General features: G+C 24.9%; 1 protein-coding gene and 1 pseudogene across 1 annotated transcript; one reads left to right on the top strand and one right to left on the bottom strand.

Moving 5' to 3' along the window:
* Positions 1-132: 132 nt before the first annotated feature.
* LOC132920353 (ribosomal protein S6 kinase beta-2-like) lies at positions 133-11,083 on the top strand. Its single transcript, XM_060982680.1, has 13 exons — positions 133-794; positions 4,734-4,777; positions 5,253-5,511; positions 5,660-5,793; positions 6,726-6,788; positions 7,272-7,400; positions 7,473-7,563; positions 7,636-7,752; positions 7,971-8,102; positions 8,167-8,280; positions 8,544-8,798; positions 8,869-9,254; positions 9,324-11,083. The coding sequence occupies exons 1-12, from the start codon at positions 684-686 to the stop codon at positions 9,244-9,246; spliced, it is 1,827 nt and encodes a 608-aa protein (XP_060838663.1). The 5' UTR covers positions 133-683; the 3' UTR covers positions 9,247-9,254; positions 9,324-11,083.
* Positions 11,084-14,823: 3,740 nt separating this feature from the next.
* Positions 14,824-17,995, bottom strand: LOC132922824 (uncharacterized; annotated as a pseudogene).
* Positions 17,996-19,397: the final 1,402 nt, after the last annotated feature.

A 19,397-nucleotide genomic window follows, 5' to 3' on the forward strand; every position in this document is an offset into this window, starting at 1 on the left:
ATTATGTCTGTGATACTACTACTACTACAACTACACTATAAACATTATAATTCGTCGGAAGTATTCGGAACCACCTCTACCACCCACCGACGTCACGCGATTCTACTCGCGTCCCGTTCATCGAAAACATTCTACGTGTGTCCGTGTGTGCGCCCGCCATCCAGTGACTACGTTGAGTGAATGATCTGAGCGTAAAACGGTATCATCGTCGTCGTAGCCCGTGTTGGCCGTCGTGTGTAATAATAATAATAATAATAATAATAATAATAACAATAGTAATAATTAATATTACTATTATTATTGTAAAAATATATATTATTAAATAGTAAATACCTACAACTTACAAGGCTATTAACATTTCAGTGTATGACGAATGACGATTATATCGGTACCGGACATGTTTTATTAGGTGATCGAGAGATACCTACACGGTAAAATATAATATTATCGTTCGTTTAGTTTTCGCATTTCGCGTTTCGTTCTATCCGTTTCCCCGCTCCGACTATAATAATATTATTCTATAATGCCGTCCGTTTTGCAAACGCCGCGGATTTGATATTCGGCATATTATTATTAGCATCGTCTACGCCACCTCAGAGTACGCGTGCGAGACCATCGAATCAAATAAAACGTAAAAAAAATTTATAAATACCAGAACGAAATCACACTTCCGCACTAAAGCCATGGCCGAGGCCGTCGTTTTCGACTTGGAATTGCAAAATAACGAGGCTCAACCCGCCAACGGGCCGAAGAACAACAGCGATTCTGACGACGAAGTGCTCGAAATCGAAGAAGTAAAATATAATTATTATTATTATTTATATGTACTGTTTTATATTACTATTTTGTTCGTATCTGTGAAGTATAGATCAACAGAAACTGTGTGTTTACCTAGATAGTCTATAGTTTTATATTGGTGCTTTAAATAAGTGTTTAACTTTTGGGATTCGTTTCTATTTTATTTTTTATTCGTAGTGTAATTTGTTTGGAAATCAAAAATTACTGATTCTTACAGTTTCCCACTTCTGTATCTACTAGTAATTCAATAACTGTCAAAGGTTATATGCAACCCTAGTTGGTGAACAGAGATATTTCAATTTCCTTTTACTTAACACATGATAGTCATTTAGACTCATTTACATGTGTTTTACATGTGATTTGTTTGGTTTTTAATAAAAGTAGTATAATAGGTATAATATTGTCTTATGACAAACTAAAAAGAAATGAAAATGCATTAATGAAATGTAGATGATATTATGTTAGACATCTGTTTAAATATAACGGTGTTGAATATTGCTTAATAATTATTTTGGTAATTTCTTCTAACACTGGTCACAATATTGATAGGTTACTGTTTTAAATATTTTTAGTTAATAAAACATATAAATATCTATATATCTAATATTGATTATATAATAAATAATAAATTAACTAAATTATTGAATCTACAATAGGTAGTAATAACTAATAAGTAACTATTAATTAAATAAATTTAAAAAATATTAAACACAGTAACCTACAACAATCAATATTGGCAAGAATAATTATTAAGGAATATTTAATCAAGTCTTTAGAATTATGTATTTTAAAGTACTAACTTATTATTATAAACATTCCTCGTGATAAAAGTACAGATAATTTACAGTTTAAAATTATACAAATTAACCAAACTACAAAATTTTGAATAAAGATTATACAACAAAAATATAATAAAAATAATAAATATATTAAAATAATTATATTTACTTATGTTTAATTAATTTTTTTAATTATACTTAAAATAAAATTGATAGTGCAGTGGGTGCAGAACCTATGTAATTTAAAAGTTTAAAATGCAATAGACATAAATATCTATGTACCTAATTTATATATAGTGTACCTAATGCAAATTTCATTAAATATTACCTATGACTTAATACAATAGAAAAAAAAAAATATTTTCTCAATAAGGAAATTAAATGAGTTAAAATTTATCTAAAAAGTTTATATTCCTTAATTCTAATTTGGTAGTTAGAACATTTTTAAATAATCAATAATTTTTTTTATTAATTTATTTCTCCATTTCAAATTTTAAGTAGATATCTGATAACTAAATAATATTAAGTAATTCAATCTTTACCTACTTTAGTTGTTTTTTTTTTCAATTGATCTTTACCTTCGGCGACATGGGCCAATGCTTTAGTTCATTGTTCATACCTACTGGCCACTACAATAAAACTATATTATCTAACAATATTTTTTTCATGCATTTTAATACCTACAAACATTTTTAGTCATAGTTACTGTTTAATTTCAATATTTAAATGTATATATTTATAAACTAGTTTAGGTATTTACTGAGGTAACTACTCTATGCTAGTTTTTTTTTTTTATTAGATATTTATAACTAAACTTTCATCATAATATTGTATGATAGTTAGAATAACAGTTATTATCCCTATTATTATTTTTTTTTTATTAGCCATTAGAATTTTCCTAGTAAATTGAATAGATAAAAAAGTCTAATACAGTAATACTATATATTTTAAAGTAGGTATACTTATTACTTAGATATTATGTTGGTACAATGATACCTAGCTTCTTAATAAATAAGATAAGATTGTTAAACAAAATAATATAACAATATAAGGAACTCTATCTATTTTACACTTGGATGGAATTAGTATTGAATAATTTCAGAATGGATTACCGATTAGCTACCAATTATCAAAACTTTCAAAATTAAAAACAGTATCAATATAAATTGTAACCTTATTGACCTTGAATATATTTTATTACAATTACCTATTAAGAATCGTTGACATTTTATTTTACTTATCTCTATTCTGTATATTGTACATTTGTATCTAATAATATTAGGTACTTAATACTTAAAACTTAACATTTTATATTTTATTAAATAAAATATAAAAGTTAGATATAATATTTACTCTAATACACATAATATGAATATTAAAATATTAAATCAATATTTTAATTACTTAAATAAATACTTTCAATTTCTAACATGTACATACTTATATTGTAAAATATTGTTTTCTTGTTTATGATATATATAAATCTATTATCATATAAAATGGCTTTTCTGTATTTTCGTATTTTCTTGTTTAACAACTGAAAAATAATTTAAAATTATAGAATTTATTAAATAATTACATGTATGTACCTACTGTAAATAAACATTTTATTTATAAAAACCTTCAGTGTTCATTGTTAAAAATAACTTTAGTTACCTTTTAATTATAATGTATAACTAATGATTAAATTAAATCTAACTAATTATAATTGTTAAAAATTGTTATTGGGTATTTGTCTTAAAATCGTCCGATGTTTTATCTTTAATTAAAATTCTTAATATTACACCCAATGATTTAATAGTCGATAGAACATATTATGTTTTTATGATAAAAAAATAAACTGATATGATAGTTATTTTCACCTATTTTACTAATAATACAATTACTTATTAATATAATTATTACTCATACTTATATATGTGTGTGTGTATATTGATATTAATAAATAATTATTAAAAAATATTGTATGTAGGAATTACATGAAATTTCATGCCTAATTATTTCAAAAAGATCTTTCAGGATAATTGACAAAACATTGAAATTTACTACTTACAAATCATAACTTTAGTTTCTTATCTATTTTTATTGTGTAACTTTTTTAGAAGCATATTTAATATTGGTAATATACAAAGCTATTAACTAGCTATTATAATATTATTTAATCAATATTACTTATTTTTGTAACATTTTATTATTAATAAATAGGCAATTGTTAAACATTTATTCACATGTACATTGTACATTGAATGTTAAATGCTAACAGTAATTATAATTTCAAGATAATGTAATAAAAACTATTGGTCATTCTACTTACAAAGTTATGACTCAATAATAATTAATATTATTTAATTTTACATCATTTAAATTAAGACAAAATATTACATTTTGTTTGTAACTAGACATACAAAGTTTAAGGTATTATATTAGGTATATAAACGTACATATGTAACATATTATTTTGTTCATAAACATTTTAGAAAGATTATCTAATAATATTTGTTAAACTTCATTATTTTTAGAACTTAACTTTCCTATCACAAGCTTAGCGTATAGGTAGTATTATAACTATATCAACTTATTCGCATTTTTGTTATGTATTTCTGTTTTGCGATAAATATTAATTTTATTTTAGAAAGAACTTCTTACATTTGTTTTGAATATAAATAATTATTATTATTATATAATCAATAATATCCTTTAGCTAATATTTTAAATTTAACAATAATATCTCAATTTTTAATTATTTATCCTGTATTCTTAGTTATAGATAAAAAAAAAACTCAATAAGTTTGAGTTATAAATATATGTAATTAATGTAATCGTTATCGATGATATAAGAGTAGCTATGTAATCAGTATGTGCCTTGACATGTAATTATGTGTATGTTATACATACATATACAATTAAATTTAAATTAGAACTAAAATTTTTGTCTGTTATGAATATATTGGGAGAAATATTGCTGTTTATAATTGTCTGGTCAAAAATAGAATAAGTCTGTTATAGACAGGTAGTAATACCTATCCTTTTTCTGAGACTTTAACATTTTGTCTATTAAAAGTGGTCTGTTGTGTCAAGTTTCACTATATCTATAATATATTTTTTATCTATAAGTTCTTATTGTATTTTAAAATTTGTATTGTTATTGTTTTTTAGGCATGTTATGCTCAAGAACCAAACATTTATGAATACGATGAAAAGTAAGATATTTTTTTTTATCTCTTTTTTTATATATTTATAAGATACAATAATCCTACATTTTAGATAACATTTGTTTATGTATTGATTAGCATTCTATATTTTTTATAATATTTAGTTGTATGCCAATGTACCTTGTACATTCAAAATATATTTTGATTTATTATTAAGTATTATTCTCAATAATATTAAACATTTTTTTCTATTTATGTCATATGTGTTTTCATAGAAAAAAATATGAAAATTCCCATAAGCCTATGCTTATAATGTTTTATTGTTAAATATTTTTTGTAGTTCATTATAATTTAAAACTAATCAGTTTAATTTTAAAATGTAATAGGACAATTATTTTTTAAAAATAAAATTGAATCTGTTAAACATTTTATATACTTAACTTGCAAATGTATATAATTTATATTGTAATAAGTAATTTAAAACTTAAATTAAACTATTAAAAATATGTTTTTTAAATTATAGATCCAGTGATGTAGAGACATTAAAGTTATCAGATAGAACTGTAAACTCTACCAAAGAAAAGTTATCTCCAGATTGTTTCGAGATATTGAAAGTATTAGGAAAAGGAGGTTATGGAAAAGTCTTTCAGGTTCGGAAGAAGACTGGTAATGATACAAATCAAGTTTTTGCTATGAAAGTGTTACGTAAAGCTACAATTGTCAGGAATTCCAAGGATATGGCTCATACCAAAGCAGAACGCAATATACTCGAGGCTGTTAAGGTTCAAGTTCAATTTTGTTTGTATAATATTTTTATGGTTGGACAGAAATCTGTTTACAAAATATTCATTACTCTTATTTTACTTTTTTTTACAATAAGAGGTGAAATATGGATGAAAATAACATACTTGTATATTTAAATATTTTTAGCACCCATTTATAGTAAGTTTGTTCTATGCATTTCAAACAAATGGTAAACTTTATCTTATTTTGGAATATTTAAGTGGTGGAGAACTTTTCATGCATTTAGAACGAGAAGGAATATTCTTAGAAGACACAGCATGGTATTGCACATTGTTTATTATTTTAGTTATTTATTATTATCAAATATTTGTGTAGTAATGACTGTGGAACCTATACAACAAAATAGTACCAACTACTTACTTATTACTTATTATTTTTAATGTGCTAAGAACATTTATTTTATGATATTTTATTTAATTGTGTTAAATTTGGTTCATATTAAGACATGTAAACACTAAATGTGTTTGTAATAAATGATTATATGTATGTAATTTATTAGATTTCATCATATACAGAAAATTAGGTCATTCCATGCCAATTTGACCTACTGACGTTACTACCTCAACCTTGAGCTACATTTTTATATAGTTATATTGGTAGTATCCAAAGTCAATTTGAGTATAAACATTTTGGAATAGTATACTACCAATATATTGAGAGGTGGTCAACATACCACATGTTGACCATTTACTGATAACAATGTATAATTATAATTTGCAATAAATTAATTATGTTAAAAATTATTTTTATTATCAGTTAATAGTTACTTATATCAAATTCCATTGATGTGGTATGGTTGGTTAGTGAGTGGAGATGTACTACTAAATATAATACTTTCAAACCACCTGTGGTAGTATCTTGTAATGCATGTGGTATAAAAAAATTATGAATACTAAAAATAGTAATTATACTAAAACATTGAGTAATCTGTTTAAATTTGTATTAAATGTTAATATTGGTTAAAAATAAATTAAAAATTATAGTGTGAATTATTATTTTCTTTATAAGCTGAATTTAAATTTTTAGAAAAAAATACTTTTATTTCATATCCTAAAAACAAAATACAAATGTCTTGCATTTTTTTAAGGTTTCACAGTTTACTACTAATTTAATTTAATTAAATGTTGATTTATGATTAGCCCGTATAATTTTCTTATCATGTATTGACACTAGTTTAATTTTAATATTACAGCTTTTATCTGGCAGAAATTATTATTGCCATACAGCATTTACACAGTCAAGGCATAGTTTACAGGTATTAATTTATCTAAAAATATATCAGTTAAAATTCTTAAGTATATTTATTTATTAAATTTATCTAATATATTGTAAATTGTATTTTAATTTTTAAATGATTAGTAAAAAAATGTTTTATACACATCTTCATACAGTTTTAAGGCTTAAAGCTATTGATAGCATTAAAAAATGTATTATATTTTCTTCAAAATTTGTAATAACAAGTTATTATTTAAAACTTAGTAATTCATCATATGCATTGGTTAATTTCATTATAAAATACACTACCTCACAAATCCTTCAAAAGTATTTTGCTAATAAATAGAAATTAACGAATTAGAATTTAAAATATATAGTTTTTATTTATGAATTTCCCTAATATTTAATATAAGCACTATGGTAATTAATATATTTAATTTTTTTAATAATTAAATCTACAAAATATTTTTTTATTCTAACATTTTTTAAGTGTTTAAATTATGGCTTATATTTGTGTATTTAGAGATTTAAAACCAGAAAATGTATTATTAGACCAAGATGGTCATTTAAAATTGACTGATTTTGGTTTATGTAAAGAACATGTTCATGGAGTTAGTGTTACTCATACATTTTGCGGTACAATTGAATACATGTAAGAAATTTCAAACAACACTTATCACATTTATTGAGAATTCAGTTAAAAAATATTAATTTACTATATCAGGGCACCAGAAATTTTGACTAGAAGTGGTCATGGAAAACCAGTTGATTGGTGGTCACTTGGAGCTCTTATGTTTGACATGTTAACAGGAACTGTAAGTAATATTATTAAACTTAATTAAGAGTATTACAATTTTAATTTGTTTATATTTGTGTTTACCTTCAAGCCACCTTTTAGTGCTGATAATAGAAAAAAAACTATTGAAAAAATACTTAGAGGGAAACTTATAATGCCACCTTATGTATCTCCTGAAGCTAAAGATCTTATGAGAAAATTACTTAAAGTAAGTAAAAAAAAACAATTTTTTTATAATTTAATTAATGATATATTTGTATAATACAGTTAGTTATAAATGCTAAATATATATATATATAGAAATATTAAATGGCCAACTTAAAGAAAAAAATTTCTTATAAATAATATTTAAAATATTTTATAATCACTGTTAATAATTATATTAATTAATTGTAATTAAATTAACATTGTTTTTGAAATTGGCAGAGACAAGTTAGTCATAGACTAGGATCTGGTGTAAATCAAGGAGAAGACATACGAAATCATCGTTTCTTTCAAAAAATTGTCTGGAAAGATATAATAAACCGTACTTGTGAAGCTCCATATAAACCAAAATTAGTATGTTCAATTTATGTTCACTTTTTGAATATAATTGTATATTTATTAAGGTATTATTATTTAGAATGGCGCAGACGACACTACGCAATTTGATTCCAGATTTACAAATCAGCTTCCAGTTGATTCGCCTGTAGAAGACTCATTTATGCCACAAGATAATGATGAATTTAAATTTGATGTAAATATTTATTTTTATTTTTGTACTATTTATTGTGATATTTCTATTATTGATTATAGCATAACATTTTTTGTTAACTATAACTTTTTTTTGCATATTTAATTATTTCATGAAGTTAAAAATTAAGTAATTAAATATATAAAATATTTTATTGATATATGCAATTTGATTGCAAATGATTGCATTGCTTATTTTAATTATTTTAGACTTAATTTAATATTTATCTACTACTTTATCATTTATAGTATTATTTATTTTTTCAGGGTTTTACTTACATAGCTCCATCATTATTGGACACTCTTGGTACAAGTACAAGTCGAGATCATGCATTAAACCCACATCAACATTGTAAAACAGAAGAAATGGAAAAACCAATGGATGACGAGGATATTTTCCATAAGAATGTAATGCCAAAAAAACAAAAACTCGAAACGAGAATACAAAAATCAACACCCACACCTATGGTTCAAACTGTAGTATGTGATTCTAGAAGATCTAATGACCAATTTCAAAGAGGGGTACTTATTAGTATTTAACAAGTTACATTTTAACAGAAATGTTCATAACTTTTTTTTTTCATATAATCAGCATGTTCCAAGGAATCTTAATCCATTCAGTGATTTTGAACCAATTGCATCAACATGTGCTCAGCTTTCTGCTACCCGAATTGATGAAGAAATGGAAACTGATAAATCATCTTCACCATCACTGTATCCAAATGTATCAAGATCCAATCCAGTACCAGTTTATCAACCCCGAATTGTGCAAGCTAGCACCACAAATCACAGGGAAATAGATCAATCAAGGTTGTTTGATGCATGTGCTCGACCATTCAACAATCACTCTGCTAGAAAACCATATAGACCTCATGTGTTGACAACAGTCAACAGTAATACTTTCCTGAATCAGAACCAAGATGAGATGATGGAAGTTGCTTCCACATCTAGCATACCGGCTCAAATTTAATTAATTAGGTAAATGAAGGCTATTTTAAATTTTATTTTCACTAATTTATTTATTGGCACTGAACATTTTTATTCTAGGGTAATCAATGTGTTTAGAAGAGACCTGTTTCCAAACCAATCATAGTTACCTTGTTGGTTATAATGCTATTTTCTGGTAGATCTTGGCTACTTTTTACTTGTGGCCTTAAGGATCAGCTAATTTTATAAAGTTTTTTATGCTAATTTGGCTTGATTTAAAGTGATAATTTTTACAAATTTTATAGTATTTAAGGTTATTAACAATAGTAGTTAAAAATGTTAACATTTCCAAAATTGAAGGAAATGTTCTAACTTTATAAATAAGTTATACTACAATATTTAAATTAAATGTTCATGTTTTTTTTCCAATAAGTTTTTGAAATTTTATAATTTCTAATATATTATATATTATGTTTTATAAGTGCAAATTATTATTAGCCAAGGTTTATCTGATCTTAGATAACATTCAATTAAAAAATGTGTGGTTGGGGTGATATAATTTCGATTTTTTTTTTCTGGCAGACAAGGAAATAGTTCTCTTTTTAAATATTATTTGACCATTTTATTTTCTATTGTATTAGAAATATATTCTGTTTATTTGGTTTAATTATCTTATTATGTTAAGGTTATCGTTATTTAGCTAAATTATTAATCGAGTGTTTTATTTTAATTATTATTTTTATTTAAGTAGATTTATTTGCCTATTACAATGTAAATAGTGAAAACTAGATAATTGTATGAAATTAATTATTTAGTAATATTTCCTCCAAAAGAATTTTCAAACACAGATATTAGAATAACATTTTGAACTGAAGGTGGAAGCTTGGTATTGATAGGAAAATATCTATACGGACCATCCCACAGTTCTTAATATCTTGAATAGACTTTAAATATTTATCAATAATCTATTTTATTATTATAATTATGTACTAATAATATACTGTTATAGTCATGCAATATTATGTTTATATATATATTTTTCTAATCTAATCAAACACATTATAAATGAATTACAAACATGTTTGTACTAATATGAAACATTAGGTTGCTACTTTTATGGTCTAAAATATTTTTTTTTCTATTACACTAGTTCCAAGCATTAATATTATTTTAGTGGACTAAACTCTTGTATAATTATTAATTAGAATTTTGAAATTGAGACAAGTGTTAAAAAAATCGCAAACAATTATCGAATTCAATATTGTAGTTTCATTTAATGTATATCATAATCTGTAGGGAAAGGGGGTAAGATTAAAAGATAATCTTGAAAACAATAATTGAGATATTATTGTTGTTTTAAAGGTAGTAATTATAAATATCTCATAGATTTAATACTTTTAAATTTTGTGATTTTTCAAACTGCATATTTTTTATTAATGTTAATGTTTTTACCAAACCATACATTGTGAATGTACTAATATGAAAATGATGTATAAACAATAATACAGCATTAAAAACCATATACTTAAAATTTGTTTAATTTCCGTGTACAGATATTTTAATGAATTTTAAAACGAAACTACTGTGTTCATTGTAGAGAATCATATATTATTAATGAATATCTTTATGATTACTTTAAAAGGCTGTAATGTAGCCTATTATCATATTCCAGTAAAATGATGTTAATCGAATGTATAATTATTGATAATAAATGATTGTTTTTATTACAAAAGTTATTTCCATAAATTAGACATGATTGTTTTTTTTTTACCATTGTACTATTGTCACTTAATATTAAGAGAAAATTGAATGCCAATGATATAAAGTTGCATTGTTTACTATGTTAATTTGTTACAGAATTATAGTTATATTAATTAATATATTTTGCCTGTTCCTTTTTACTTGCATAATTTATAATCGGTAACATTTACCCTTGAATCCCAACTAAAAACAGTAAGTAATAAGGAAAACAAAAGTGCACATCAAGTGTGCAACTGTACAAGTAGTGCGTAGTAATTTCAAATAGAAAAGCATTGGTTAAAAATGTCTAGATTTTTACAAAAAATCTATGTACATCACATGGTGTGATTTTATTAACACATAATAATATTTATATTAATTATGTACTGTCAAGTGATGTGTTGCATGAGGCAGAGGCACTTGCAGATTGTGTCATGATATAATGTAGGCCTAAACATGTTAACACTTAATTGAAGGACGGTGTCGACCAAACTTGAGTCGAACATATATAAGGTCTAAAAATATTAAATAATAACGAAAGAAGGAACCACAATAAATTGTTTTATATATATAAGTTATTTGAAGAAAAAGTTATGGAGAACCTTGTTTTGATTTTTTTAACCTAAGATATAAATTACAAAAATTTTACGAATTTTCAACTTCAAAATAACTTGCTAATTTTCACGATTTTGGCATACCTATTTAGTAAACATTTGAACTTTTAATACTTACAAACAAAAATTGGGCTAACGATTTTTGATTTTTTTTTTTTTACTATAATAAGAACAACTTATAATAAACCTTGTATTAAATTTTAAAGAATTTTTGGAAAGCCAAATTTTTTTTATAGACGTTTTAAGAATAAAAATTTAAAAAAATCAAAAACTTTAATGGTCTATAAATAGTTTAAAATTCTAAATATTTTGAAAATTTAATCGTAAATAGATAATGCTAATATAAACATTTTGTGAAAATTTCAAGTATTTACAATGATTCGTTTTTGAGTTACAGCAAAATCAAAAAATCGATTTTGTTGAAGTGGTTATGCGCAAAAATTCTCGTTTTCCGTTATTTTTTCTGGGTTTTTCCTGACGCTTTTAAAAAATACTAAAAATTTTTTACTTTTGACCCGCCAAAGTATTAACTAAATGAATTTTCCTTTTCAAAGAGAGGCTGAAGTCAAAAATCAAAACATTATTTCTACTCCAAAACGTGATGACAGACACACAAAAAAAAAAACTTACAATCATTGTAAAATCAATACGTTCCTCACCCTTCAAAATCTAAAATTATTTTCAAAAATCTATTAGAATATGATCTTGAAAGTTGAAATTAAACATCACCCAATCAAGTGATTCACGATCACAGTTGCAGATTGTGTCTCACGCTATCCTGTTAATACAATAAAACAAAATTAATATTTTTAGTGAAGACAACAAATATAATTATACAGACAAAATTAACTTTGAAGCTATTACAATATTTCCAAAATAAAAATATATACTTCAGCGTCGCACGTTGAATATCATGGATAGGTACGTACTACGTACAGTGGCTGATTTAGGTTTTTTTGGGGGACGGGAGCAGTATATTATGTATCATCTATAATCTATATATATAAAAATGGAGCCAAAAATGTATAACAATTCATCAATCGAGAACGGCTGGGCTGATTTGGCTCAAATTTTTTTTTTTTTAATTTTTTTGATGATTGATTTTTTGAGTTCCGAAATGTTTTGCAGTTTTTTTTAAGAGTATTTTATTTTTGGCAAAACAACGTTTGCCAGGTCAGCTAGTATCATATAATTTTGTACGCACAATATTTAAGATTTGATGTGAGAACTTACACATATAATATAACTGTCAAGAGGTGGGCCGCGGACCCCTCGGCCCCCTTTGAATTCGCCACTGGGACTGGGTACGTAACAAAACAAATTTAAAAATGGTCTTAGATCTTAAAATCCATTTAAATTTCCTATCATGATGAATCAATGAAAAATATTTTAAATATGCTGTAGTTTCTGAGTGAAAAATAACAATACAATTTTATTTCATCAAGTTACTCAATGTTAAATTTAAATATTTAATTGTCAATAACAATGTTACTTTAAAAAACGTTAATATGTTTGAAATAATAAGCATTGTTTGATAAATGAATCACTTACACTTTGTAATTTAGTATTGTATTTTATTTTTTATGTAGTTTTTTAGTACAACTCAGTTGTAGATACAGGTCGTTTAATGGAATGATAAATAATTTTAACTCAGTTTTGTTGTTCGATCAAAATTTATAAGTATTTTATTAATTAAAAAGTGAACCTAGTCCAAATGTTTAAAATAATAGCAATATTGTGGTAAAAAAGTGTTGCTACTCTGTCTGTTGAGGACCAGTTCCCAATGTTCCCACAACAGATAACGTCTATCAATACTATACATATAATTATGCATAAATGACCATTGACCATATCTCTAACATTATATATATATATTGATGGCAAGTGTATGCTGTATGCACCGGATGTCCTTTATTCATGGTCATCCTACGTTTTGTCACTATTCTAGTGCAAAAACACACAATTCAAGCTCGTGTTGAATGGCAAGTATAACAATGTTAAAAATATAAATTAAATATCATCCGTTTTATGACTTATGTATATCTGCATAGGCCTTCGGTCCCGTTCATGTTATTATTTATGACATATATGTTTACTTGTGTTTATATTTACATTTTACATACTTACTACTTACAGTCATATATGTATAAGTATAATAATATATAATACCTATATGTAGGTATAAGTTATCACAACTCGCCACATACCTCATTGTAGTGGCACCGCGTATATTTCCAACCGATGAGGAGAATGAGATTGCTTGTAATTGATAAAAAAAAGTCCAAAAATATTTTTAAATGTTTATTTAAATTTCCTCAAATAATTCCAAGTATTACTCTAAATTAATTGAAATTATTCTATGTTCCCTATAAATACAATTTAACTCGATAGTATTCTAATTCTCAATATTTTTCCTGATTGATGTAGTGATGTGAAGGTGTTCGCGTAAATCTATAATGAATATGATCTATCTCGGTCTCTCCTATATTGATCTTATTCCCTGCAATCTTCGATAGAATCCTTGGTGGTTAAACGACGAACGTAGTTGCGTGTTCCCTTGATTCGTGTATAGGTACATCGTACATGCATATTTGCGATGATGGCATTTCACAATCCTTTCTGTTAAATGATGTACTTATCACGTGTAAACTCTTTGTACCACAATTATTACGTGCAGCTGCGTTTGTCTAGTTAAGACTACTTCACTACTTCGTAGTTGCATCTAACAAGTTACATTATCCCTACATAAAATGCATTTTATAAGATACAATCATACAAAAGTACTTATAACTTATAATTCATTACAATGTGTAAGTCTATTGACTATTATCTCACAGTAGGTACATATATTATATTATATAAAATATCAAAACACGCGTATAGTACTTCCCAGCAAAAAAAAAGTTTATATCCTCAAGACAAAGTCTAGTACAAGTTAATTAAATTAGTGTTAAATACAAGTTATTTTCAACTTGTTTTCAAATATTTTTAATAAATGTAACATTAAACATAGATTTTTACAATCGATAAGTTTTTACATTTTAGTAGGTACATGAAATATTTATATTACAGATTTATTTTAATACTTTTTCAATATTATACATAGGATATGGATTTAAAAAAATGCGTATGTGCATATTACAATAAGTATTAGATAAATTGGTGACAATAATGGTTATACATATTCTACTCTAACTAAATTTATGTTGGCAAGTAATTCCATGATAAGATTTTTTTGAATAAAACTATAAAAATAAATATTTTATTAGTAATAATAACAATATCCTTCGATTAGTATAGTAATATAATAGTATAATTTTTTTTGTGATTATAATAAAAATGAATAAAATATATATGTATAATGTCTATATTTTGCCTCTGTATAAGGAACAAGGAATAGTTAGTAAATTGAATATCAAATTGTTGATATAAGGATTAGTATAAACTCTATAATTTTAAGTGTATATATGTATAATATATAGTTATGGGGTAATTCGGTTACATCTCTGTTAAAAATGATTAAAAATAAAATAAACTAAACTAAATTTTTTTGATGAGTTTATCATGTTAATTAATTATTTTTAGTATCCTATTTTCCTTTCATATTAGCGGTAATTATATATGATAGTCACAAAAATAATTAGTTAAGTTATTGCAATCGTCTTCGTCATATATATAGCATTTGTGTTGAGAGATAAATATTAATTATTTCTTGGAGTAATTGATTATTTCTATCTATTATTTTGAATTTTAATAGATCATTGAGATTATACAATTCATAAATTCTAAAAATTAAAATTTATTATAATTTAATTTAAATAAAATGTTTAATTAGATTTTCGTATCTTTGTTTTCTGATAACATAATCAAATATACATTTTATAAATTTGACATTTGTTCGAGGGTCATTTGCATAATTCATTTTATGATTTTTTGAGCAAATCATATCATGGGTCTCCTCTAAATTTAACATGGGTCTTGTTTTATTAAATGTACCTATCTCAACTTCAAATATTATTTCTTTAGTATGTATTTTTTCTATCTGTATTGAATACGTTTGATTAAAAGTTTATTGAAACATATAATATTTAAAATAGGAAATTGTTTTATCCCTAACCGACTCAAAATACTTTTATTAGAATCACCATTCCATAAAACTAATACATTAATTTTATTCACTTTTCAGAATATAGTTCTCAATAAATATTGGAGTAAAATTATTAATTTTATTTTTCGAATATTTATTTAATTTCTTCAAGCAAGCATCTCTGAACTCGTTATTACATTTAAATATCTGATTTATTTCTTTAATAGCTTGACACAATTCCTGAGTCCTGGTCCCTCATAGGTCGGACCTCCTCGTTGAGTGCCAATAATAAAGGTCTACCTTCAAGCTTCCTAATCTTAAATCTGTCCAGACTGTTAGATATTGCACCAGATATCAATACGATACTTGTTTTGTTTATCATAGAGAACTCGAAATCCACGATAACGAATTTATGAGTTAAATTATCATTACATTCCATCTTATAAGTAACCTCCCATTGCATTCAAATTATTTAATATTTTGTTTTCTACGAGATTAATATCGCTATATCGTTCAATTCCAATTTTTTAGCGTCCCAATTTCCAAACTATTTATTATCTTAATTTTTTCATTTAGTTATTTTATTTTCAATTGTTCTTTGTATATATAATGTATATAAGTATATTAATATATTAATCAATTATTTTTTTATTCCTATTATAAAAATCTTTGTATCTTTTTTTTATTTTGTAAATTATAAGTATTTTATTAATTTCCCTTGTATAATTTTATTAAATATATATATTTTAACTCTGTTTATATTTAATTATATAAATTATTTTTTAAAAATCTACTTTAATCTTAAGATTATTTTCGTCACAAAACATAAGGACTTATTTCTTTCTAAAAAAAAAATCAATTAATTCTCTATATTATTTTATGTACTGCACTCTTTTTTAATAAAATCACAAAATATAAGGATACACACGGCTCAATCAAATTCTCAGTAAATTCAAAACTATAAGAACTAAAATCTCGATGAAATATTTACTCAATTTAGTCTCCAATTTGTTATTCTACTTATTCTCTTCGAATTATTATTTATTTATTTATTTAATATCTTTCATTAACACATAATAATAATATAATATACCTATAAGTCTTTTCTGCTTAAAAAATTATTATTTCACTTTTATCATCAATTATTACGTCAAACGTATATTATACACGCACAAAAAATAATATGTTATCCTACTATAATTATTATAGGACAATATACTTATAATATATATACACCTTCACTAAAATTTATACAATGGATAATGGTACAGTTCCAAAAGCAACGGATCAGAGCTTACAAAAATATAATATGAAAAAAAAATATTACAACTTACTTATTACTAATAACGATGCCACGAGCTACTCACCCCGATTCCATTGTTGTTCTAGACCAGCTGGTTGTCCCCTGGATGGTTTGCTTGTTATGCGTACGGCTTTTTTTTTATCAGGGCCATTGAAGTGGCCACGTACAACATGTAGCGATCGCTGTACAGGACACGACGATCGGAACCACAACTATTATTTAAATGACGTAGCACGTTTGTTGCAATCTTCAGACGTATTTGAAAAAGATAGATAATAAATAAGTTGAACACTTTACTCTTTACTTAAAAATAAAATAGAATGTTTTTCATATAATTTAAACATTAAAAAAATTAAGCGCACAGTCGTAAACTCACTAGACTTTCGACTACCTACTGCTGACTAGTGAGTAGTGACTATCTTCTAACTATTGATAGATGCTCTACCCATATTTATATGGGTTCTATCAATGACCTATAATATGCTGGTGTGATAAATATTTTATAAATTCTAATATTTCCCTTGGTTTTGCGAACTGAATTGAATTTTTACGCATATCGGTAAAAACAATTTGTTGTTTCCACCTTTGACCTAGGCTTTACGTATTTTATGTTTTGAATATACAACCATATATTACGTACCTTATACCAATCATAAATTATTATACTACTTGTTTAATTTATCATTTATACTATATTAAAATTTATATAGAAATTATTCTGGGTTTTAGGATTACTACATACTGTTGGTCTTTTTCAACAATGATTCGGTGAACTACTGCAGCCTCATTGAATCTGTCGCGTCTGATTATGAATATATCTATGTATATTTTTTAATTGAATACAAATATAAAATAATATTAAGCTTGTAGAATACTCAACACAACTCGATAATTTTTAAATCCAAAAAATATGTTTTATTGAAAAATATTTCAAGTCCAAATAATTATTTGAATAAAATAATGATTCCAAGTCTAAAAATATAAAATCTGGTGCAGACTGGCGTGAAGGTGCTCGCCCTAACTCTGAAATGTCACATCTGCCTAAGTCCTATCTTGGACTCTTCTGTATAGGTCATTTCCCCACTCCTTGGTCAAATCCCTGATCGCCAAAGCAACGTGTGTTATCATATTCCCGCGGTTCACGCGTACATCCGATGAATGATTATCATATTCCTCTCGTATAATATATGTTGCCCGGATTACGTACATCCTACGTCCAAGCTTCGTCAACTACAATCAAGGTAGCTGTTTTACTCGACAATTTTATCACATCGTTGATCATCATATATGTAAATAATTGTAGGGCTATAAGATTTATTTTTATTAATATGAAATTATAATAACAATATGAAAATATATTCTATGAAAATATGCCGATGGGTGCCGGTCTGTTTTCAAAATTACGAACTTTAGTTCCTTCCTTTATTAAAATCTATAGTTGTCAGTCTTATAAAGTATTCGAATACTTGTATTTTAATACATTTCGGCCAATGTATTTTTGAAATACTTAAAAATACTTTTTATTTGTATTTTTATTCTAAAAAATACTAAATACCTACTTTTTCATTTTAGTGTTTTACTCCAAAGTCCAAATTCCAATTACCAATATTTAAAAAAATATTGGACCATCCCGAAATCTTTTTCAGTTACGGCCGGCCTTGTGATAAATACTGTATAAATAATTATCTAATATCTTGTATCTATTAATGTATTATATTTATTAACTCAAACATTTATAAATAAGTTTAATTACGAAATACCTATCTATTTGCAAATAATATTAATTATATAAAAATATGAAATAAATACATAAATATTTTAATAAAAATACTAAAAAAAGTATTTGTTTAAGTATTTTAAATACTTTAAAAGGATGTATTTGAATACGTATTTTAAATACAAATGACTCCAATAATATTTAAATATTTTAAATACGTACTCTGAAAGTATTTTAAAAGTATTCTTAAGTAAAAGTATTTCTATAGTTGTTGGGCCTATTAAAGTGTCTATGACTTGTGTTAATGAGTTCCTGAAATGACTTTCTGCTGGCCATTCCAGGTTAGATTATTATTTACCAATTTATTATGTGTTTGAATAATTGAACATGTAAGCTTACGTCGTAGTATGTTCTATGGAGTATCAAAGCACGTAGTCAATCAAAAGGAGTTTAGGAGTCTCAAAAAGGTTATTTTTAAGTAGTACACAATGTTATTGATTCAAATACATTTATACCTAATTAGAATAAAAATAATATTATTATATATATTAATGCCATAGATAACTTTTTTTATTGGCTTTTAGCGATTCAGAAAGTATTATAATTTTTAGTACTTATTAAAATATAGGTCCATAGTCCATTATAGAATTTTTTTATTTTAGAAACCACGTGGTACCTAAAGTAATTAATGTATATAAAACTGTTAAAAACAAAAATTTCAAAAATATTTTAA

Source organism: Rhopalosiphum padi, chromosome 2 (genome assembly GCF_020882245.1).
Source record: "Rhopalosiphum padi isolate XX-2018 chromosome 2, ASM2088224v1, whole genome shotgun sequence".
NCBI lineage: Eukaryota > Metazoa > Arthropoda > Insecta > Hemiptera > Aphididae > Rhopalosiphum > Rhopalosiphum padi.

Excerpts from the sequence above, each read along its gene's own strand:
- LOC132920353 (XM_060982680.1), top strand. The coding sequence starts at position 684 with ATGGCCGAGGCCGTCGTTTTCGACTTGGAATTGCAAAATAACGAGGCT. Across the intron at positions 7,401-7,472 it reads TGCGGTACAATTGAATACAT|GGCACCAGAAATTTTGACTA; the intron begins GTAAGAAATTTC and ends TTACTATATCAG. Across the intron at positions 7,564-7,635 it reads TTGACATGTTAACAGGAACT|CCACCTTTTAGTGCTGATAA; the intron begins GTAAGTAATATT and ends TTTACCTTCAAG.